This window comes from Protopterus annectens, chromosome 12.part0 (genome assembly GCF_019279795.1).
Source record: "Protopterus annectens isolate FY-2018-M chromosome 12.part0, PAN1.0, whole genome shotgun sequence".
Lineage (NCBI taxonomy): Eukaryota > Metazoa > Chordata > Ceratodontiformes > Protopteridae > Protopterus > Protopterus annectens.
Window position 1 is genome coordinate 172,436,486 of NC_056746.1, and position 24,281 is coordinate 172,460,766.

The 24,281-nt window shown below is 40.8% G+C and overlaps 1 protein-coding gene across 1 annotated transcript in view; it reads right to left on the reverse strand.

The window, feature by feature from the left end:
* Window positions 1-24,281, reverse strand: part of PKD1 (polycystin 1, transient receptor potential channel interacting) — a 2,476,043-nt gene that overhangs the window by 70,612 nt on the left and 2,381,150 nt on the right. The window contains exons 48-49 of the mRNA XM_044088902.1: window positions 10,393-10,527; window positions 9,824-10,138 (exon numbers count right to left, since the gene is read on the reverse strand). Of these exons, the coding sequence (XP_043944837.1) occupies window positions 9,824-10,138; window positions 10,393-10,527 (450 nt within the window). The remainder of the gene's footprint in view (window positions 1-9,823; window positions 10,139-10,392; window positions 10,528-24,281) is intronic.

The following is a 24,281-nucleotide window of genomic DNA, read 5'->3' on the forward strand; positions in this document are numbered from 1 at the left end:
TTAATTTTTTAAGTGCCTTTATGGCACGTTGTAAACAGTATCCCTCATGTCTAGTATTCTTCCACTCCATGGGCAAGATTCAGTAAAGCCTACATTAAGTGTACATGATATGTATTTAGTATTAGTGTAGGCTTTACTAAGTCTGGCCTCATGTATTTTGTGCTGCAAAACAGTGTTCGATTATCTTTTAAAGGACATTATGGTCATAGGTCCATAGGTGATTACTAGGCTAATGGCACAAGTGCCTTTACAAGCCTAGCCAATAGCACCCAGTAAATGACAATACTATATTATCTTAATTTCCCAGATGTGGGATGGGGGTAGTATCAGGGTAATGGGTCTTGGGTGTTGGAGCCCCGAGTCATTTTTAAGACTGCCTCTGTCCATAAGGGACATGGGCAGTACCCCAGGAGTGACTTGATTCCCCATCCATTTATTCAAATTCTTTTTGAAGAAAGTGAGGGACAAGCTTTGTTTTAATAAAATGGGAAGTTTATTCCCTAGACAAGGTAGCCTTTGGGATACAAATCTCTTTCTCCAGTAAGTTCTGTTAGAGTCACAAATGTTCAACTCCACGGAAAATATATCCCTCATATAATTTTTCTTGCAAATATGCAACATTTTCATCAGGGCTGGACCACAGAATGCCTTGTGTGTCAGGAATAAGTCACATCTCAGTAAACTATATGATATGGAGTAAGGGATAGGACCTTTAGTCAGTCTACATAAGACGCGTCTTACACTTTGTATTTATTTTCCAATGAGAAACCTCTGGGGCCACTCCAGTTGGTTTAAGTGCCTGGCTAGGTACATGCAGAAGGGCACACTGTCAGAATACAAAAGCACCATGACTTCCTTTCCTCTTGATGCCATGATCAAAACATTATTTTTGGTGTCTGCTGTCCCCCCTCCACAGTATTAGAGAATTTGCTCATTAGTTTAGGGGAGTTTGGAGGTGTGATAGTCCCCTTCCACACAGACATTCATGCATGCACACGCAACCCAATCACACTCATAGACGCACTCACCCACAGACACACACACACACACACACACACACTGCCACTCATCCCCCATCATGTACTCACACATGTAGCTGCACACAGAAATAGATACACAGACCCCCCCCCCCACTACCTTTCTACTAAACTCCTTGGCACTTACTTTAATGCAGTCTCACCTATTGGAAGTAATGGGTAAATATGCATCTTTGCTTGTGTTCATTAACAATGCTGTTAGAGGTAACTTACACAGCCAATCAGTTATCTGAATTGCATGGCTGTGTAAACGCCTTACTGCAGGCATTTCCAGGCATACAGCACATCGCTAATTAGCATGGGCCGCTCTACCAGAATGCCTTTTTAACATTTGCAGTAGGCCACAGAATACAGTTTTCAACCTTTTAGCACAAGAAACCTGGGCAAAGCCAAACATAATGGGGGGGAGGCCCAAAATTGGGACAAATTTTAAATATTGCTCTTATAAACTTAGAAAGTTGCTTTAACAACAGGTTTTGCATTTGTGTAGATTTTCTGAAGGATACTTGGTCTGAAAATCAAATGTGTGTCATTATTTAGTGACTTCAATCCTCGGTGATTTGCAAGAAAATCACAAATTTTATGAGGAGCAGACCAAAAATATGAGACAAAAATCTGGACATTCTGTGAAAATTTATACAGTTGAGAGGTATGCCACATAGACAGCCCACCACAATGCTGCTCCACTTCATGATGCAGCACTATGGTATGGCTGTCCCTAAATCGGAAATGACTAGTGTAAGGTATACATCACGCTTGCATCTCAAAACAACCATTCTCAATCAGGCCTCTGAATTTGTTGCGTAACACAAAATCTGTTGATAGCACTTTCCTAAGGTGGGATGGGGGCTGTTTTGGGCTCTCCAAATTCTCCTCTTAAAATAGCTTACTCAGAGGTTACACTAGCAAAGAAGTGTGGGTGGCCTTTATAAGATCAATCATTTCTCTTCAGAAAGTCAATGACTAATTGTCAATACATAATCATAACTTATACTTCCAATCAAAACATTTTTAAATAAGCAAGCTAACACAGAAGTCTAATTTAGATATGTTACTGACCTTTTGAAACAATCAACTCTACTTTTCTAGCAAACTGCAACACATTTTTTATTTATATTTTTGATAACCTCGTGGTTGGATGGGACAGTTAACATTTTTCAACCAAAGCCTGGGTCAAAAGGCAAAGAAAGGTGTATAACAAAATTACAAAACAAGGAATCCAGGCATCGTAGAATTGATAGACCAATAGTAAGAATCAAAAGATATAATGGTAAAATATAAAACTGCATATTAACTGTAAATAATATTTAATATATATGTAGTGCATTAAGCACCATAACTATGTTCCAAAATCTGAAAACAAGATAAACGTGCTACATGCTTCTGTAGAGCAAGACCCAACTGTTACAGCACTTTTAGAGGTGTGTAACCATTGATGTTCTGTAGTCCTATCTCGCCTTCATTCTTACACATGGTTCGGAGCTGATCCTCTGCTCCAACTCGGCCTTTTTACAAGCTCAAAGTCTTCTAGTTGGCTCGTGGCTAGGTAGGTAGCCCATGGTGCACCAGTACAATCCCCAGATCTTGTTTGCCACTTTGACGAGTTCGCATGTGCTTCTTCTTGGCCTTGGCTAAGTCTAACACATTTTGCTAATATTTTGACTAAATTCTGCTGTTTTTCATATTTAGATAGCTTGATATAGCTGTTATTAGAGTTGTTTTGTAGTTGCATAGTTTTAAGGTTACTAGAGTTCTTTCGGTGTTAAGTATTTCTGAGAACAGTTGGCCATTAGCCTTATTGTTCTCTTTGGTATCCTGTGTGCCAGTTAGTTAGTTTCTTCACTGGGGTTGTGATATATATTTATATATCCCTAGTTTCAGATATTGTTGATATTAGTGCTTGTAGGCACCTTTGCGTGTAGTTTAGACTGTGTGTGCATTAGTTCATATTAGATAAAGTTTCTCAGTATACTTAGATTAAAATAAATAGATTAAAATAAAAAGTTTTGCTGCGGGACTCCGCTTATTGGATTTCCAGTTAGAACGGGGTTTTTTACCTTCGTTCTCTTGTTTTGCATTATTAGAGATTGTATTTCTTCTCTGGTGTGTGTGCGCGATTCTTTCCTTTCTAGGTCCGTTTTAGTTAGAGGACCTAGATTTTCTCCCTTCTTTCTCTACCAGGGCTAGGCCCGTTTAAGTTAGAGGACCTAATCCTCGTGGTTGTGTCTTTAGTACTTAAGGGCTAGGCCTGTTTTAGTTAGAGGACCTAGTCCTCCCACTTTCCCTTTTTTCTCTGTGTGTCTGATGGCAGTCTTCTGTGAGATGTCTAAGGAGGTTAAGGATCATAAGCCCTCTAGCTTTAAAAAGTGTGTGAAATGTTCACAGAAGATGTCTATAATGGATGGCCACAGTAACTGCATATACTGTCTTGGGGCCATCCACTTACAGGAAACATGCCTATTTTGTCACTCATTTAGTGCCAGGGTATTGTAGGAGGGAAAGAATAAACTCATATTAAAAGGTCTCGTTAAGCCCTCCTTTGAGGAAGATCTGGCTAGCTCTTCCTCCTCTACTAAGTCTCATGGGTCTAAAAAAGACAAATTGAAATCTTCCAAGAGGCCCTCCCCAGCGCTGGCTTTTGCATCGAGCCACCTCTCAAAATTTCCAAATCTGACAAATCTGCTGCCTCCTTGGCTCCACCGAGTTTGGAGCCAATTGAGGGTTCAACTACTACTGCTACTGTTGCTACAGTGTCTGCACCAGGTAGTTTGGAGTAGACCACTGATAGTAGACATCGGAGCCGGTCTACGGATCCTTTACCAGTCTCCTCTACATTAAGGCCACCCATATTACAGAGATCCCGTTTCTCCCACACTGTCTTCCAGATCTTCCATGAGCTTATTGGAAGAAGATGTGGAGAGAGTAGTGCTGAGACTCCTGAAGTCATCTGCCTTACCTAAAATGTTGTTGGCTCCAACCCAGTCGGTTCCGGGACCACTTGAGTCTGTTACCCCTTCTGTGATTCCTCTTCTGAGCCGTGCTGCCCTTTCAAAGTCAGAGTGTTCGGTACCGCTGGTGGAACCCTCAGTTATAGTTCTCCCTGAGGTTGTTTCAGAGCTGAGTTCTGCTTCGACACACTCAGTGCCGTCCGTGGTGTCTAGGAGCCAAAGCTCCCCAGTCAGCCTCGACAGGGACACCTGGAACTGAACCTCTTCAGTTCCTTGCCTTCCTCTCGGCGTGTTGGCTAGGGTGAGCTTGGACCCTAAAGCTATCTCGGAGCCAATGGCTTTGGAACTGATGGCATTCTCGGTCTCCTCGGAGCCGGGGAGGTCTTCAGAGCCAGAGAGGTCGGCATTCGAGATGATGAGTGTGCTGTCCCTACCAGGGGTACCGACACTCTTCCCCCTAGACAGCAGAGATCCACAGCCTCAGGAGCCACTGGCTGGTGCCCCCCATTTTTCCGAGGAGCCCCCACGGAAGAGAACATGCAAGAGGAAGCATGTAGACTCCCAGGACGAGTCTCTTACCTCAGACACCGACCTCAAGGAGTCAGAAGGGTCCCCCAAGTCGTCCTCTGATGATGTCTCCTTTGTAGACATTCTGGAGATCCTTAAGCAGAGGTGCAGATGGCCCACTGTCACCCCTTCTGATGAGGAGTCGGTGTACCTGAAGGCTTTCGGGTCTCAACCTTCAGCCTCTTGGGTGTCTCCACCTTTCAACGAACTGTTAGAGCTCGTTCGTCGGAAGGTGTGGGATACTCCTGATCCCGTGGAGCCAGTCCCCCAGAGATCAAATAAATTTCTATCAGCTCCCAAGGAGAAGGAATTTTTGTCAAAGGGTGTTCCCGTAGATGCCATGGTGGTGGTGGCGGTGGCCAATAAGAAGGAGCTAGCTGAGACTTCTTCTGTTCATCCGCCGAATAAAGAATCTCGAATGATGGACAGATACGAGAAGCATATCTTTTCGTCAGTGGCATTTACTCTTATATCACTGAACTACCTTACACATTTCACGAGGCTTCAGAGAGATCTCCTTAAGGAGTTAGGAGAGACTCTACAAGGTACATCCACTGAGGGAGTCCCTGAGAAGGTGTCTGCCCAGTTGTCCACCTTGAACTCTATTGTCAACTCGTCCATAAGGCTCATCTCTTATGCAGCTGATGGAGCGAGCAGAGCAGCGGGTTCAGGAATTTCCCTAAGGCATCATTCCTGGATGCGCTTGTGTAATTTTGCGGAACTGTTCAAGTCTACCTTTACCAACTCCCCCTTCGACGGTTCTTCATTGTGTGGACCTAAGGTAAAGGATACACTCACCTGGTGTGAGCAAGAAGGGAAGACACTCTCTGCCGTGGGAGTACGTTTTACTGATCCCTCTAGACCATACCCCTAAGGGTCAGAAAGGTAGTAAAATGTGGTTCAAGAAGTCCCCAGAGGTTTTTCCAAGATGCACAGGGTAACTCCTCATTCAGAGGCAGAGGAGGAGGAAGAAATGGTAGACGTCACCCTAGAGGCAGGGGCGGACCACAAAACCAGGGAGGCCATGATTCGTTTCGGGGCTGGCCCTATCAGCACTCCTGATGTGGGGCCTGACTGTGCTTTACTGGAGCCGGTCTGGGTTCGCATTTCTTTGTATCTGGAAGCCTCGCTAAGTATCACTCAAGACAGATGGGTACAAAGAATTATCACCAGATATTATTCCATACCCATTTCTCTGCCACTTCATGTTCCCAAGAGGATCCTAGATGTTCCACCCCATCACAGGGATCAAGCAACTGTGGAGGTCAACAAGTTGCTGGCAAAAAGAGTCATCCAAACTGTCCCTGCAGGCCAAATAGGATTCAGAACTTACACCAGATTCTTTTTAGTGCCAAAACATACAGGGGACTGGAGGCCCATCTTGGACCTCAGCAAATTAAATGAATCCGTACAGAAGGACAAGTTCCAGATGGTGACGCTGCTGTCTATACTCCCGTTACTAGGGAAAGACACTTGGATGTGCTCAACATACCTCCAAGACGCTTACTACCACATAAAAATGGACAGGGCATTGAGGAGTCATCTATGCTTCCAGCTGGGAGCCAGTCACTACCAGTTTTGTACTCTGCCCTTTGGTCTCACCACAGCCCTCAGGGTGTTCACCAAGTGTATGGCAATAGTGACAGCTCATCTGAGACGTCAGGATTCCAGGTGTTTCCGTATCTGGACAACTGGCTCCTGACCGCCCCCACCAGGCATCTTACTTCTTCAGACCAGGAATGCTACTATTCAACTTTGTGCCCAGTTGGGGATTACTATCAATTTGAAAAATCTGCCTTATTGCCTCTCAATTTGTGATTTTTTTTTATAGGTGCAGAAATAGACACAGTAGCCATGTTGGCTCATCTTCCAGTAGAAAGGGCACATAATCTGGTTCTTCAAATTCACCATCTTCTCCCCCTCCGAAAAGTCAAGGCCAAGATTGTTCTGAAGCTTCTAGGGACCATGGCTTCTACCATGCTACTAGTGCCGCTAGCCAGACTACACATGCGGATTCTTCAGTGGCTCCTGTCGTCCCATTGGCCCTTTCAACAACTACCCTTAACTCATCACATTCTGCTGACAGACTCTTGCAAGAACGACCTCATTTGGTGGATTCAACCCAATCAGTTAACCATGGGCACTCCATTTGTCCCTTGCCAAACCACTGCCACTGTGACCACAGATGCCTCACAGATAGGGTGGGGGAGAATTTATCTAGGCAGGACTTTCCAAGGCACATGGCAAGATCATGAGGCTCACCTGCATATCAATGTTCTAGAAATAAGGGCAGTGCTCCTGGCGTTGCAAGCACTTCACGACCTTCTTCCTCTTGGGACCAATGCAATACAATCAGGCAACATGTTGGTAGTATGGTATATCAGCAAACAAGGCAGAACCAGATCATACCCACTATGTTGAGAGGCCATCTGAGTTTGGAAATGGGTGATATCTTCCAGCGCTTTCTGGTGACGAATGCACATCTTGGGGACAACCAACGTGATAGCTGACAAACTCAGCCAGGCAATTTTGATGTCTCATGAGTGGTCTCTGAAGCAGGAAATAGCAGAGCAGATTTTCTGCAGATGGGGACAGCCTTGCTGCAATCTCTTTGTCAGCCCAATCAATGCCAAATGCAGCAGCTATTTCTCCCTCATCTCCCCTCCGGGGGAGTCATCAAGAGACGCACTTGTTCACGATTGGCCTCCGGGTCTCCTTTATGCTTTCCCTCCCTTTCCTCTCATATCCAAGGTGATTCAGAAAGTGAAACAGCTGGGAAGCAAACTGATCCTCATTACTCCTTACTGGCCTCGACAGGTTTGGTTCCCCTTTCTCAGGCTTCACCTCCTAGACGATCCATGGATTCTGTACCCAGTGCCAGATCTCTTGATGCACATGTCAGGTTCGCTTCACCCCCACCTTACACACCCTCAATTTGACAGCTTGGCTGCTCCAGTTCCTCCCTAGTCAGGCTTCACGACTTCTCACCCTCCGTGACTCATATCCTTACATCCTCTCATAAACCGTCCACTAGGAAAATATAATCCAGTAAATGGTGGAGGTTCTCTATCTGGGCTGAGAAAAAGAATGTTGACCCTTATACCGCTTCCATTCTGGTGGTTTTGGAATTTTTGTCTGAACTTTTCCCACTAGGGATCTGCGGCTGCCACTATCAGGGTTCAATTGGCAGCAATTTCTAATTTTCATCTAGGCCTACAAGATTCTAATCTGATGTCACATAGGTTGTGCAAGACCTTCCTCAAAGGTGCCACTTTGTTAAGACCCCCCTTTCAGGAACCGATTGCTTCATGGGACTTGAATTTTGTGCTATCCAAATTAATGTCTCCACCTTTTGAGCCTTCTCATTCGTCACCTTTGAAATTTCTGTCTTGGAAAACTTTGTTTCTGGTGGCAATCACATCAGCTAGATGAGTGTCAGAGTTACAAGCACTGTCTGTCAAACCCCCTTATCTGATATTTTACAAAGACAGAGTCTCTCTTCGTACTAATCCATCCTTCGTCCCCAAGGTCTGTTCCCATAACACTTTGAACCAATCCATAGAACGTCCGGTGTTCTTCCCTAATCATTCCAACGCAGCAGAATACAGGTTTCATCAGTTGGATGTTCACAGACAATTACGTTTTTATTTGCACCAGACTAAGGAATTCAGGAAGTCAGACCAATTATTTATTTCCTTCTCCGACTCAAGATTAGGTCTACCAGTTTCCAAAGTGACCCTCTCTAATTGGATCTCTAGCTGTATAGCTTACATTTACATTTCTGATGGTAAGCCTTTACCTTTCAAAATTAAGGCTCATTCTACAAGATCTCAGTCTACCTCTGCAGCCTTTCAAGCCAGGGTTCCACTTGATAATATCTGTGCAGCAGCAACTTGGGCTACCCCTCACACATTTATTACTCATTACAAATTGGATTTAACCTCCAGGGGTAGAGCATCTTTTGGTTCCACGGTACTCAGGAGTATTTTTCCTTGATCCACCCACAAATAAGGTGTTAGGGATGCTGTCCCATGTGTAAAAATGAAGGCGAGATAGGACTACAGAACATAAAGAAGTTATGTACTCACCATAACGTTCCATGTTTGTAGTCCATCTTGCCCTTCATTCTTACAAATCCACCCACCTACCCCCATTCTGGAAGTATCTGGAGACAGAAAAATATTGCTATTATCATTCACTGGAGACCTTTTATTATTGGGTGCTTTCTATATGGTTATTACTATTTCTCTGAGTTAGCAGCAAACAAGATCTGGGGATTGTACTGGTGCACAATGGGATACCTACCTAGCCACGAGCCAACTAGAAGACTTTGAGCTTGTAAAAATGCAGAGTCGGAGCCGAGGATTGGCTCCAAACCATGTGTAAGAATGAAGGGCGAGATGGACTACAAACATGGAACGTTATGGTCAGTACATAACTTCTTTTTACGCACACCATGAGTGCTGTTACAGTTCAATATCAGGGAAGAGCTGTTCCTTTACTCTCAAATGTCCCTGAATATCTTTCCTCATACATCTGTGGTAGTTTACAGATGTCAGTGTGTAAGTAACTAATTTAAATTAGGGCAGCATTTAAAAACTGTACCTGACTTTTTTCTGCAATTATATTTAAAGTGCTGTCTATGCAACAGCACTCACTAAGTGGTTCACTGGCTTTCAAAGCTGGTAAAACACTTTGCCTTTTTTCTGTAACTAATAGTACATGGAGTATTTAAAACTCAATGCACTACAAAGAGTTATGATTGGGTCTCACCAACCATAACCCATTATCATGTGCTCTCAACATGAATGCCAAGATTCACCATTTCAGCTTCACTCTTGAGGTGAATTTCTTGACATTCATATCTGTCTTGTCAGTTGTAATTTTGTTATTTGCCTTTTTGCCCAGGCTTTGGCTAAAAAAACGTTAATTGGCCAGTCAACCCACCAGGTTATCTAAAGTATAAATAAAAAATGTCATGCAGTCTGCTAGGGAAGTAGAGTTGATAGTTTCAAAATCCAGACCTGATCGTAACCCTCTCTATACATGACTTTTTTCATGGATTATTAGTTATTGCTGCCTCCCTACTACCAATAACAGGCTTTACTAGATGCAGGTATCATGCCCAGATCTGCAGTTATACATTTTCACCCGTACCAGCAATATACAGGCTCACACCTAAACTTCTTCATGCCGTATTACTCATATTTTTAAATGACAGCCCATAATGTAACTTAAAATATGACTCAATTATTGGTTAAACTCACTTACTTCTTTAACTCTGCTAATTCCCATCCACATTTTTAGTCTTCGAAGGAATAACTCCACCATCTCGTAGTCCTGAGTTTCAAACACAGGCCTATGCATTTCTGCATTAACTTGTCTGTGATTATGGATTAATGCAGCAGCCATCAGTCTCCACAAAATCCATACCTCCAGAATGATGTAACTTATGTAGTACAGTGTACAAAGTCCAGAACTGTCAGAAGACTGCACCTTCAGATTTACACAGCCTCGCAGAACTGCAAACAGGGTGAGGAGACTGGCTCCAAAATTTCGGAATTTGTCAGAGTTTGATGAAAACAACTAAAGTAGAAAACAAACAAAGGCATTATAAATTAAAATATAGACTTTAATGCGTAAAATTTGAGGAAAGAGACTGGAAAAATATACTTTAGAGGTTGAGCATGTAACATTTCTGTTTAAAGCCTGTATAAAAGACTTCTAGTTCAATTTTCAGAACTTAGAGATATGGACTGTGAAAGTAACATCAGATCTCAGGATATCACATTCTCATATTCTGATCATTAAACATTTAAATTTAGCATTTAATGACATACCAAATAACCAAGGTGTGAATATGCTAGAGAGACCCACATGACGACAAAGATGATGCAGAACAGTTCCTTTGCAGACTTGCCCAAAGTCTTTCCAAATACGGACCACTCTCTAACAAATCGTAGCTGTTGAGCAGCCTAAGTAGACAAAATAAAATTATTAATAATGGTGTATACCAGGAATTAAAGCACACTAATGACAGTACCCATTATACTAAAATAAGGACAACCTATTTATTTACTGCCCCAACTCCTGCTTACATCTTCTGATTGTTATCATTTCTGCTGGCTGCCAACTTCCCAATCCATGCTTTTACCTCATTCCCTCACTTTCTCTTCAGTGGTCTTATTGTTTAGTTCTCTACTTTTATCTAAGTAATGCTGCTGTCATAATTCCTACCAGGTTAATGGCCCAGATATATGCATCATTCATCACAGGTTCTCCTCCTCTTTCTTCCCAAAATTCTGTAGTCTAATAGAAATTACAGAAAAAATATTTACTTACATTTATTGAGTGGGACTATTCAGCTGAGAGGATCTCATTTTCAGTGGAGATCCAGGAAGAAAAACATTATCATAAATGAGAAATAAAAAAAATCCATAAGAATAAAGTCAATACAACATATATACAACTCTGACATGCTGTAATCAGTAGACAAAATATAAGTGGGTAAAAATGGGAATGATTAAAAAAAAAAAAAAAAACAATGCCTCCAAAAAATAAAAATAAGTTCAGTATGTAAATAATAATGAATACAAAAAACAAGGATGAGTCTGAATTAGCTTGTAGTTTATCTCCTGTATCATCCTGTATTTATTGGTCATTACAGGAGGATTTTGGATTCCCTAGGAGGCATCAGCTGTCCCACCGTTAACAGGGAGACTAATTACATCCTCAAACGTATGCCCAGAAATTTCTAGACTTCATCAATACAAACGTTCTGGACCAGTTAGTCCTCACCCCAACCTGGGGTAATAAAATCCTGGACTTAGCCCTTGCTAATATGGAACAACTTCCTCCCTGGTCAAATTGGACCACAAATCAGTTGCATTCATCTTAAGACTTAAGCCGGAAGCATTTTCCAATACCTCAGTATTCATAGAGTATGCCTTGGCTAATCTAAAACTGAGTGGTGGCCTGGCTAATTTCAGAATCCCGTTCCATCTTGATGACTCTACTGCTTTTGCAGAATCCTTTACCGGTAAATTCAATGCGCTTGTAAATAGCTGCACAGATGCATCTGCCCCCCTCAGAGGTAAATACAATATCACATTTAAAAATAAATCCATATAGTAAAACTCTAATACAAACAGACTATATAATAAAAGAAATAACTCTCATTATGTGCAAAATAAATTTAACTCTCTAGATGCCAGTAATACTCTTGCTGTACTTAAGGAATGTTGGATCCTGATCAAGTCAACCAAAGACAAACATGAGGTAAAAATAACACCCCAGGTGAAGGTTAACTACAAAGCCTCTTTAATTGTGTTAGTAAATCTCAAAAACAACACCATGCACTGTGCAGAGTTAATAGGAAAGGATATCATATGCTGGTATCCAGAGGACATAACCAGTCTACTAGTGAACAAATTTATTTCAGACTTCACCCCTCCCATATTCTCTAATCACATACCAGCATCTACGGTTACATAAAATCTCCCAAGAACAAGTCCTCAAGGTGCTATCCAAGGCTAAGAACACTACTTTTATGGGGCCAGATAACATACTAGGCTGCCTACTGATCAATCTGAAACATGACTTGTCAGACTCCCTATACAAGTTATTGAGCAACAGCCTCAAAACAGGCTTTGTGCAGGATGAATGGAGGACAGCAACAGTCATCCCCTTGCACAAAAATATGGGGGGGGGGGGCTGAATGGACCCAGGTAATTACAGAAACATAAGCCTGACCAGTCTCATCTGCAAGGCTATGGAAAGAATCATTATGGAATTAATAAGTACATAGTTTATGTACAAACTCTCTTCCCAAGCCAGTTCGGGTTTGTCAAATGCAGATCCTACCTATCTAACCTGGGTGACTTCTTTAAGAAGGTTACTGAAGCAATGGATGTGGACATATCCATGCACATCACATATCTACACCTCACAAAGGCATCTGAAATTATCCCATGCTCAGGTATCATAAATAAACTCTCCCAGCTAAATATAACTCCCTATTTAACTTGATGGATAGAACCAGGAAATTGAATGGGTGGCTGTTCCTCATCCAAAAGATCCAACACTAACAGTGTACACCAGGGTTCAGTACTTGGGGTCACTCCTTTTTGGCGTTAACTTCTTGGAGATCAAAGCAAATGTTAAAAGGGTTTACAGTTGCCCAAGTTTACAGACAACCGTAAATTTGGTGCCATCATAAACTGTCCAGATGACACCAAAATCCTCCAAGAGGGCCTTTCCCAAACAAATACTTGGTGTAAAAACCACGGGTTAAAACTAAATGCCAGACATATATATTCATATCCTTCAGCAAACATGACTTCCTTTCTAACTATGACATTACAACACATCCCTGAAAACTGATCCCATAGTCAGGGAACTGGGAACCTCTGTTGACAGTGAACTGTTCTTTAATCACCATGTATCCACTCGATCACCATGTATCCACTCTTGTAAGGAAGTCTGTTGTAGTGTTATAATCATTCCATTGTATCTGGTTCTCATCAGGGTGATCATTGACTATAATGCTCCATTCGTTATGTACTTATCCAAACACCAGTCATAACTAGTGACCACAATTCTTTCTTCCTAAAAATCCAGGGCCAGTCAGTATGAATACCACCTCGGGTCATCCATGAAAAAAGGCCACTGAACTAGTCGGACTAACCCAGTCAACAAAGTCTAAATCAATCATTTAAAAAATAATGAAATTAAATAAGTAGTTAAATGTCTGAATACAGATGTTTTCACAAGTTTGAAAAGAGAAACAGCTAGTGAGATTCAGTCAAGAACAACTCTTTCAACGTAGAAATACAGTGGCACTTCACTTTGTGAACTGCATGTGTTTGGATATTTTATTCACTACACTATGCTTTAACTTTGCTGCAGTGTATCAGACTCCACAATCAAATGAAGCTAAACATCCTGTTGTGGTCATATTCAAATCTAAAGCTTTAGAATCTGTGCAAAAAAGGCTCTCTAATGAAATGTTGGCACTCAAAATGCCAAGTGCTGAGAAGCTGAAAAAAAGGACTGGAAATGTAGAAGAGCAAATCTCAGAAATTGCTCTTCTCCTTTAAACTTTTTTTTACAATGGGGAACAAAGCCCTTCCTGCATCCCCACATCCCAAACTTATATATACCAACTCTTGAGATTGCCATACCTCAGAGAAAAGGGAATATTCCAAGAAATGTCATCTTGGACTTAAGTATATGGAAGTCTGTTCTTTTGGCCGTTTAGTCTCCATATTTCTGGGCTTGCTCTAGCGAATCACAACATTTCAAATGGTTACTTGCAAAAAATCATCTGGTACATTGTAATCCAAAACAGTAATATATCAAGCTTGCTCAAAATTGTTAAGGTCCCACTCCGTTGTAACAAAAGTAGCTGATCTCTTATTGCATTTGGAATTCTTGAGATCCTTTGCCACAGTCATTCTCAGTTATAACTGTACCTGATACTCCTGTAGGGTTCACATCATTTACTCAATCCACCAAATGTTAGACCACAGAAACTTAGTTACAGCTGCTCATAAATAACAGCTTGGAACATACATTCATATTATGTGCTATTTGCTAATTTGAAAAAATAAGAAAATTGTATTTATTTCAGATGGCTAGTTGCACCTTCCATGTAGGAAACTTCACCCCATATTCCATTTTATTTTTCTCTCTCTGGGATCACTGTACAGTGGAGAAAGAGTAATCCCTGACAGAAACCACAAAATCTGTTTTGCTGTTTTTCAGAGGTGTACCGACCTCAGACTACCTACAACTCACAATAAGTGGAATACTTACGATCTTGTTCTACTTAGAAACAAGCCCACAAAGTACAATAAAATGCTGACTCATGCTATCTTGATCAAGCAACTGAGACTGAAACTTATTTTGGAGTGATCCAAACAAGTGATTGTAAGCCATCTGTTTAACTAGTATCTTCAGCAGTTAATGAAATTGTTTGGTTTCATGGCTGCTTTCACTGTACCAATACACATTCTGCAAGAGCCCCTTCTCTTCTCATTCTTAAACAAGCTTTCTTAATTTTCAGACTGTATCTTTTCATACACCTCAAGCCAATACATGTCTTCAGAATGTAGCTGAAATGGGCCTTAGATAAAATGGAGGTGCAGTGTTATGTAGATAACAGAAAACAGAGACATTCTGAAACCTGGAAATATTTCAAATAACTGTATATGCCCAAACCTAGGAAATTTCTGTAACACTACACTGTACTCCCCTGTAGACATACTACTTTTCTGAATATGGGAAACAGAAGAGTGTAGAATACTATATCACACACTGCTTTTAAATAAGCCTTCTAGATGGCATAATTGATTGTGAGTCCTCAAATCTAATGAGCTCATATCACAGTTCCTCATCATATACAACTCCAAACTGGTAGTACATGCTTGTAGGACATACAGTATATATTTGAGCCTGTGCAGTTTACAAGCAAATATGCCACAAAGGAAGACTACAAAAATTCTTCTTCTTTTTTTTTTTTTAGATGGGAAAACCCCTGTACTCCTTTAATTTTCTCACTCTGAGGTCACTGCATCTCAAACAATGGTCAACAGCAAATTGAAAACTCAGTTTTGCTGTATCTTCAAGAGTCAGAGTCTGCAGTATTGAACAACATAAATGAAAACAGCACTTGCACATCAACACATCTTTCCAACATGTAGTGAGCAACAACATACACACAGCTAAAACTCTCCTGAGCTGCACAGCGCAAGCAAAAGTGATACAAACAATCTAGTATCCAACAGCAATACAAACCAACATGGTACAGTAACTAATATCTATAAACCAAGATGGTACAGTGATTATCTACCTTTAGAAAGGATGGAAACTCCAACATTTTATTTTTATTTAATTTCCTTGATGGCTATTGACCAGCTAAAGAGTTGTGCAGTTTTCAACTCTGGCAATATTGCGATTTTATTTTTATACTGTACTGCTTCTATTGTGGAACTTGTGGATACATTACTACTTTTATTCTGTAACAAGGTCATATCTGAAAATGGGTTCTTGGATTCTGTCCACCTCTATATTACTTTGCTGAAAGATATTTTCAGTGAACACCTTTTCGTCGACACCTAATCAGTGAAAAGTACTTCCGCTATTCGCACAATTTTCCCAGGGCAATGAAGTACTTAGCCAACTACACAACATTACCCTTTTCCCCACTGTAGTGCGATCTCAGAGTTGGTATAAATGGGGGGTTTGGGAGCAAAGCCCCCCCCCCCACTTGGGTGGGTCTGATTTAGTGAGTTGTAGGTTCCATTGTGCTATGGGGTAATTGTTTCATTGCCCTGGGAAAATTCCACGAATCACTGAGTGATTTTCGCTGATTAGGTGTCGATGAAGAGGTGTTCGCTGAAAATATCTTTTGGCGAACTAATATAGACCCCTTAAACAGTAAAAAACTAAGGTATACAACTGCAGCTTTTCATCCATTAGTCATAACTAGGGTTTTTTATTCCCTAAAGTATCTGTAAGGCTGGTGGGTCAGCTGGGAAAGGCAACAACTGAAAATGTCAGTTTCCATTTCTACGTGGAATAACTATGTGCTGTGCTCTAGATAGGGTCTTACAGGACCTCTGATGAGAATTCCAGGATGGGTGGATTACTAACTTTCTGTTTAAGTCCATCAGTGCAGAATCCCTACTGTTTCGTAGACTGAGGGAAAAATCATGCTTGACTGTATGCCCTCTGATAATCTATGAAAGTGTTCCCTGTAACTGGCATACTACCTCACTTCCATGCTTACTCAATTAAAACTTTCAGTTTTTACAGTCTCTAGGCTACTGGAACAGAATGTAGTCTTACGTTTGCTGGGCTTAATAAAGCACCTAGCAATAACATTTTGTGTGTGTGTGTGTGTGTGTGTGTGTGTGTGTGTGAGCGCGCGTATGTATTTTTCATGGTCTCTTCAGCAACTTTCCTTTTATGTAAGTGCAGTAAAATTATGAAGCAATGAGATATGTTTAAGTAACTTGCATTTCTGTGGCTAGCTGGAACTGCATCTTACTGGCAACATATATTTTAGCATGACAAAAACTTGCAGACAACCAGCCAGTCAATAAGTATTTGGTCCTAAAAAATAAATTTACATGTGAATTTACGCACACATTTCTTCTCTGGCAGCCTTTTTCAATTAATTCCACTCATAAATTCAAACAAAATTCAATTCAGTTACTTGAAAGCTATTTACAGGTTCCAAAACAGGCACAAAAACTAAATAATGTATGTACATATGTATGTATGTATACTGCCCCAAACCAGGTTTTTAATAGAGTTACCAAGTTCTTCACACTGTTTTTAAGTGTTTAACAAAAATATCATTTGTTAATTCAGTTACATTTTTAATACATTCGTTAACTAGGTTAGTCCAAAGGACACACGTATCCCTTTTCAGGTGTGATCTGGGAGCTCTGTCTGGTTAGCTAACATGTTTAGAATCACACAGTAGACAAATGAAGGTGGAAGAAATCAACCCCTGTACCCTTTAGTTACATGAAGTAGATCATTAACAGTTCAGAACCTTCATCCTCTACACCATCAGAGTAGCACTTCCTTTATTTCTACCACCTCACCCACAGTCCAACCCTGGCCTTCATATATACCATACCAGCTTACCAAGTAGTTATAACAGACTCCATGAAATGGATGCATGGACAACGCTACACATTCCAGAGATCTTAGTTGCCACAGAAACCTGGCTCAGTCAGGAAACAGAAAATGAAGAAAGTGCCTTGCCAGACTATAACATTATCACATTAGGCAGAGCCAGCAAAACATGCTGGTGGTATCACTATTTTCAACAAAAACACACTAGATATCTCCCTTCCCCTTACACACCCTGCCAACTTTCTCTAACTTAGAATAGTCAGTCAAAACCATGTTTTCAGAGCTATTAATATCTAACCATTCACAGGCACAGATAATGCAAGGATACTAAAGGCTCCCACCCAGAGCAGGTCCACCAATTAGACTTGAGCTAGATGATACAGTAACCAATTGAAATGTGGAAAGAAATCCTTCCATTAAAATAATGATTATTGTAAATGACTTTTAGCTACATGTAAGACACTGATGTTACCTTGTTGTATACGACGACGTTCACCTGCCTAAGTTGATACTCTAACAAAAGAAAAAACATTCTGGAACTTGCTTTACCCTTTTATTTTTATTTTCACATTAATCGTTTTAATGGTACGTACATCTGGTCAACTCGTAACTTCACTTGAATTGTAAGCATAAGGACATGATCAGCTTGTTTGTGCAGCTTAGCTCTAATAGCTTTTCTGAGCTTTACAGGAGCTATTTTTTCAAGGTCTTAACTTTCTCTAACTTGGAAATCCTTCTAACCATGCTAAAACTAAACACTTACAAAACAATTGCCATCATAGCTGCGTGTTTGTATATGTATATATATATATATATATATATATATATATATATATATGTGTGTGTGTACAACACACACACATACACACCATGCTAAAACACTGGAAGATATTCTCTTTTGGGCCTCCTCAAAAACCCCTCATGAAACCGTAATACTGGTGGATGTTAATATAGGTTGGCAAACCATACAATTTGAAAATCCAACCAATAATGTACATCTGTACAAGTTTACCCAACTAGATGTAACAGAGCTGTAGCCAATCAACCCTTGATTAGATCTTAACATCCTCTCCAAATAAAATTTCATCCTGTGGAACTCTGCCCGACAGACTAAGTGATCACTTAGCAGTCTACATCATAATGCACCAAAACAACGGCCCCAAAACACATCCTTATAGCCTAGTATGTAAACTTGCTACTTATCATGAAGATACTACATCTCCTTACCTGGGAATAGCTAAAGACTCTTCCCACAGATGATGCTGTCTCCAAGTTCAAGAAAATCATCCTAGGTGCTCTAAACACACTAGTCCCTGTCATAATAAAGAGTCAAAGCCAACCCTGTCCCATCACCTTAGCAGCTAAACAACTCATGAAACAAGGTGACAAAAGTCTGGAAGGTCTGGACAACAAAAATAGAACAGCTGCTATTCTGCTGGCTTATAAACTAAGAAACCTAACAAAACTTCTCAACAAAGACAAGAAAACCTGTTACTCAGCCTGTCAAAACAAACACACTAATAATCCAAAACTGTTCTGGGCTTTAGGCAATAAACTGGCAAATCCAGGACAAGCTACATAGCCAATATCAAACACACAGAAACAGAATGATACCATACCAATTCAATACCCACATTATACAGACAGTACAGTCATTAATCAACCAGACAACAAATCAAACTTTAATATTCCTACTCAAATAACCTCCTTCAAAAATTATTCCTCCAAGCAGTTTCCACAGATGCCATCAAAAAATCCCTCAAAAAAAAAAAAAAAAAACTAAACCCTACTATGACTGTCCCTGACAATTTACTTGGTGAATATCTTAAAAAAGCACCTAAAGCCTCCTTTCTTAATCCATATCTGGAAATTAGGTCCCCTCACAAGGGAAAATAATTCATTATTCCACTGCACAAGGGTAGAATTAATGTAGATTTTTCAAACTGCAGGCCAGTTGCCATTTTACCTCCCCTATCAAAAATATTAGAAAAATATATTCATATGCAGCTTTTCAACTATCTAATAGATAACCAGCTGCTGACATCAACGCAACATGGATTCTGTCCTCATCACAGCCGAACTACTGCATCTGATGTTGTCATTTTCATTCATTCCTCAAATGTTGGGTTCAGTTCTGATCCTTGGATCTCACTTGGCTGCTCCTTCCAGCTCGTGGAACACTGAAACTCTCAAGCTCCTGCCTTTACCCATGATGCCCTAGTCGTGTAACATACCTGAGATCTCATTTGCCGCCTAAGTGTTCAGACGTGGTCAGTACTTACTCTCAGGTGAGCGTATTATTTTCAGTGAGTTAAAGTAAATTTTTTACTGTAATCTTTCTTATGTTTCCTCCCTTTATATAATCCTTGCATAGTCTTTTGTTAGTATTTCACCCTATTTTTCTGTTTAGAAAAATTCCTATATACTCGTTTTTTGAGTATCCTTTTAATACCATTGTTGCTATTTCTTTGATACTCCTATTATTACTATTGCTGGAATTTTCTTTATTGTTTCTTCTGTTATTAAAAAAAAACTCTCTCTTTTGTTTTCCATTACTTAAAATTATGTCAGAGAAACCTTATGGTTTCAAAAAGTGTGTGGCCTGTGGCGAGAAGATTCCGATTTGAGATGCTCATTCAAAATGTCTCTACTATTTAGGCACAGCTCACCTTGATTTGGGTTGTGACATATGTAAGGCCTTCAATCCAAACGCTATGATACAAAGAACAAGTTAATTTTACAAGGTCTGCTACCCTCTAAACCTACTTCAACAACCTCTGGGACTCAGACCTAAAAAAATTGACAAGAAAGGAGATTCTGTTCATGGAGAAACAAAAAAATATCCTTGGATCTGACTACTTTGGCTCCAGTATCTGAACCTCTCAGTAAAATGGCTAAAGTATCAGATCTGACTTCTTCAGATCCTAAATCTCGATTGGAGAAATCTGCTCCAATCCCATCACCACAGCTGTTACCAGATCCTGTCTTGTCTCAGCTTCTTTCCCCTTTTTTGGAACGGTCATCGAAATGACATTTTAGACCATCTTCTACAGCATCATCTGTATGATCATCCAAGAGTCTGACAGAAGCTAATGTGGATTGGATGATGAGGAAATTCCTCTCGATGCAGATTCAAATGGGAGTTCTTCCAGCTCTGACCCCATTGGGTGTGGAGGGGTTAGTGCAAGGGTAAAGATCAGAGCAGTGTTATCAGAGAAATTAGACATTAGATGGGGCACTAGACAGGGATGTCCTCTTTACCGGCTCGTATTTGTGAGCTTGATCGAACCATTAGCAGAGTGAATAAGGCACTCAGAAACAAGGGCTATAAATTGGATGATACCATGAAAATGATTGCCTTATATGCAGACGATATTCTATTGACATTGATTATGGGAGAGACCGTGGAAAGTTATGGCAGATGCTGATGGATTTTGGAAAGGAATTGAGATATAACTTGAATAAACAGGAGACAAAGGCAATATGGGTAAATGGAGGAAAAGGGATGGGAGAGCAACAAGGATAGGAATTTTGAGTAGAACAAATGAGATATTTAGAGACAGAGAAAGGAGATCAAGTATAGAAAACAATGAAAGACACCTTTGATAAAACATGTAATAAACAGCAGCTATAAAAATGGTAGATAATCACTTTAGATATAGATCAAAGGGTACAGGTTTTACAAAGGTATATCATGTCACAATTCAAATATGCAGGGCAAGTATTTTGATCTTTACCAGAGGACAGTTATTTGGAAAAAGTGAAACAAATGTTTCAAGAGTTTTTGTGTGTGTGTGGGGGGGTTACAAAATCTCACCAAGACGATGCTGACATATAGACTGTATTTTATATACCATATATCATGGACAGAAGTAGGTAAAAAAAAAAAAAAAAAAGTCCCAGGATAAAAAAAACTGCCCAATACTGGTAGGTGCACTGGTGCCAGGACTAGAAAAAATGACAATGTAGAATCCACTAGACACAGAAAAATTCCTAGAATGGGGTTAGGCCATACTCAGATGTAGTATAGCCCTCACCCCTGTTGTACAAAGAATTAGTAGTCCACAACTACTACGAAAAACTGACAGGCCAATAAAGAGCCATAAAGATGACAAAGTGAAGTAATGAGGATAGGAAGGAAATTATGTATTGTTGCTATTGCAAAAAGCCAAGAATTTCCAGACAGAAGCTATACAAAAAGATTGAGAGAGAAATTAGAGGAAAGAAAAATACTTGCACAAGAAAAACTGTCAAGAGTTTCAAATGCAAATGTGTATTCATTAACAACAGATTCATGAAAAACATTATATAGACCAAGAAACCTTGGGTTGTTTGGAAAAAGAAGTGACTGAGGAAGTGCGAAAATATAAAGAACAAAATGTAGAGATTCTTGAAAGGTAGAAAAAGAAACATGGACATAGGAAAGAAAGAGAGATCTGACATGGTGCAATATTTATGCAAAGGAAAAAGCAAAATTAATCAATACAAGAAAAACAGCTGCAAAGATATTTGAAGAGAAATACAGGCAAAGGCTCCCAGATATGGAAAATTTCACAATACAAAAAACATGATCACAAAGAGGGAACGTAGAACAGATTAGTAAAGTAAAAGTTAAAAAAATTGAAGCTGAAGTATGGAATGCCTTTGAAGTGAAGGATTTAGTGTAGAAAATCAAACACAAGATCTTGATGTTATCAATTTTTATTCACTCCTCAACTGCTGGGTCCAGATTCAACTTGGCCATTACTTTAGCTCAAGTCCTTGTTCGTCAGTGCACCTTTTGATGGCAGTTCGTTGTTTGGCCCTACATTTCAGGATGCACTCTCCAGGTGTGAGAAAGATGGAAAAACCCTGTCTGCACCCCCAGCAAATAGCAAATACACATGATATAATATATGCCAAACAAAAAGGAAATGTAAAAATCAAGATAAGTCAGGGGGCTGGAGGGAGGGTAACCAGGACTGCAACAGTGAATACACTCGACCATCTACAGTTATTGTAAGTGTACACAACTGTACTATGTTCTTCATGTTTCACTGTTGCAGTCATCACATTTGGGTTGATTCCCAAAGCTAAGGAAGGGTGGAGGTAGTTAAAGAGCATTAGGGCTAGCAATCAGGCCCTGTAAGACTGCTGTGGCAAATCCAGCCCTGGATTTAGAAAAGATAGGCAGGTGGTAATGTTTGGTAAAAGTATGTGCAGAACTCCAGGTTGCAGCTTCCAGGATGTCCCTGGTAGGGACTCCTCTGAGAAACGCAGTAGAGGTAGATGCAGCCCTGGTGGAATGTGTTCTTATTCCCCGAGGTGTAGACTTTCCATGGTGTTTGTAGCAGAAATGGATGCAATGTGCTATCCATTTGGAAATGGTTTGCTTTGAAATGGCCTTCCCCTCTGCCCCTGCAGCAAAACTAACTAGCATCTGGTCAGATTTTCTGGGAGGCTTAGTCTTGTCCAAATAGAATCTAAGCTGTCTGTGCATGTCCAGAGATAGCAGTATCCTTTCCCCTTTATTCTGAGGATTAGGGAAAAAAGTAACCAATGAATGGACTGGTTTAGAGCCACACAAGACACCACCTTGGGCATAAAGGATGGATTAGTCCTGACGAAAACCTTGTCGGCATGGAAGATAATGAAGGATTCCACTGCCATGAAGGTCTGCAGTTCAGATACTCTTCTTGCTGAACTGATGGCTAGAAGTAAAGCTGTTTTCCAAGAAAGGAATTTCAACTCTGCTGTAGCAGCTGGTTCAAAGAGGGGAAGAGTGAGTTTTTCCAATACAAAGTTAAGGTCCCAGGCTGGAGTGGGAGCTATCCTGGGGGGTCTTAAATGTTTGGCCCCTCTAATGAATTGTTTTAACAGGGGGTGAGAGAAGAGGGGTGGCTCAGTATTACAATGTGCTGATATGGCTTATGCATGAATCTTAATTGAAGAGAAGGATAGGCCCTTGTGGAGCATTTCAGTTAAATAATCTAGAATATGAGGTAAGCTGGGCACTGTTGTGCCCATCCCCTGAGCCTGGCTCCAGGAACAGTATCTTTTCCACTTTTCTGAATAGGATTTTCTAGTACTAGGCCTCCTTGCCTCAAGAATGACATCCAACACCTGTTTGCTGAGGATTGCTAGAGGAGAGCTCAGGGAATTAGCCAGGTTGCAAGATTCAGGGTTTGAAGCTGAGGGTGCAGAATCTGGCCCGCCTGCTGGGACAGCGGGGAAGGGGTCTGAGACAGGTGCCATTGTTGAAGCACTGTCAGACTGCGCAAAAGAGGGTACCAGTGCTGGTGTGGCCAGTCTGGTGCTATCAGTATTGTCCTTAGCTTGTCCTGTTTGATCTTTAGCAGAACCTTCGAGAGGAGAGGCAGAGGGGGAAAGGCATAAACTGCGAGGCTTTCCCAGGTAAAGGACAGGGCATCCACTTTCCAAGCTTGACTGTGGCGGGTTCTGGTGCAGAATTTATTCAATTGGTAGTTCTGAGGGGAGGCAAACAGGTCTACCTCTGGTGTCCCCCATTTGTTCCTCAAGAGCTTGAATATTTTGGGTTCCAGTTTCCATTCGTGTGGGTCCATGAGATTTCTGCTTAAGTCATCTGCCAGTGAATTCAGATTACCTGGCAGGAATTGAGCTTGTAGGTTCACTTGATAGCTCAAGGCTGTGTTCCACAGAGCCATGGCTGGTCTGCAGAGTGGGTAGGAATGGGTTCCCCCCTGTTTGTTTATGTACCACATAACTGTGGTGTTGTCTGTCTTTACCAATAGTTGTCCTGGAAGAATAAGGTCTTTGAAGGCTATCAGAGCATTCTGTACAGCTAACATTTTTTTTTTGATTGATATGCATATGCATCTGTTTTGGGTTCCGTTTGCCCTGAATACACTGCTCTATGTGAGCCCCCCATGCAAAGTCTGATGCGTCTGTTGTTAGGGCTTGGGCGGCAGGGGGTAGAGTGAAAGGGAGTCCCTTGTTGTGGTAGCAGGCCTCTGCCCACCAAAGGAACTCTGGCCTTAGACAAGGAATGATAGGAATCATTGTTTCCAGGTCCTGAGAATGTTGACACCATAGACTTTTTAGATACCATTGAAGTTTC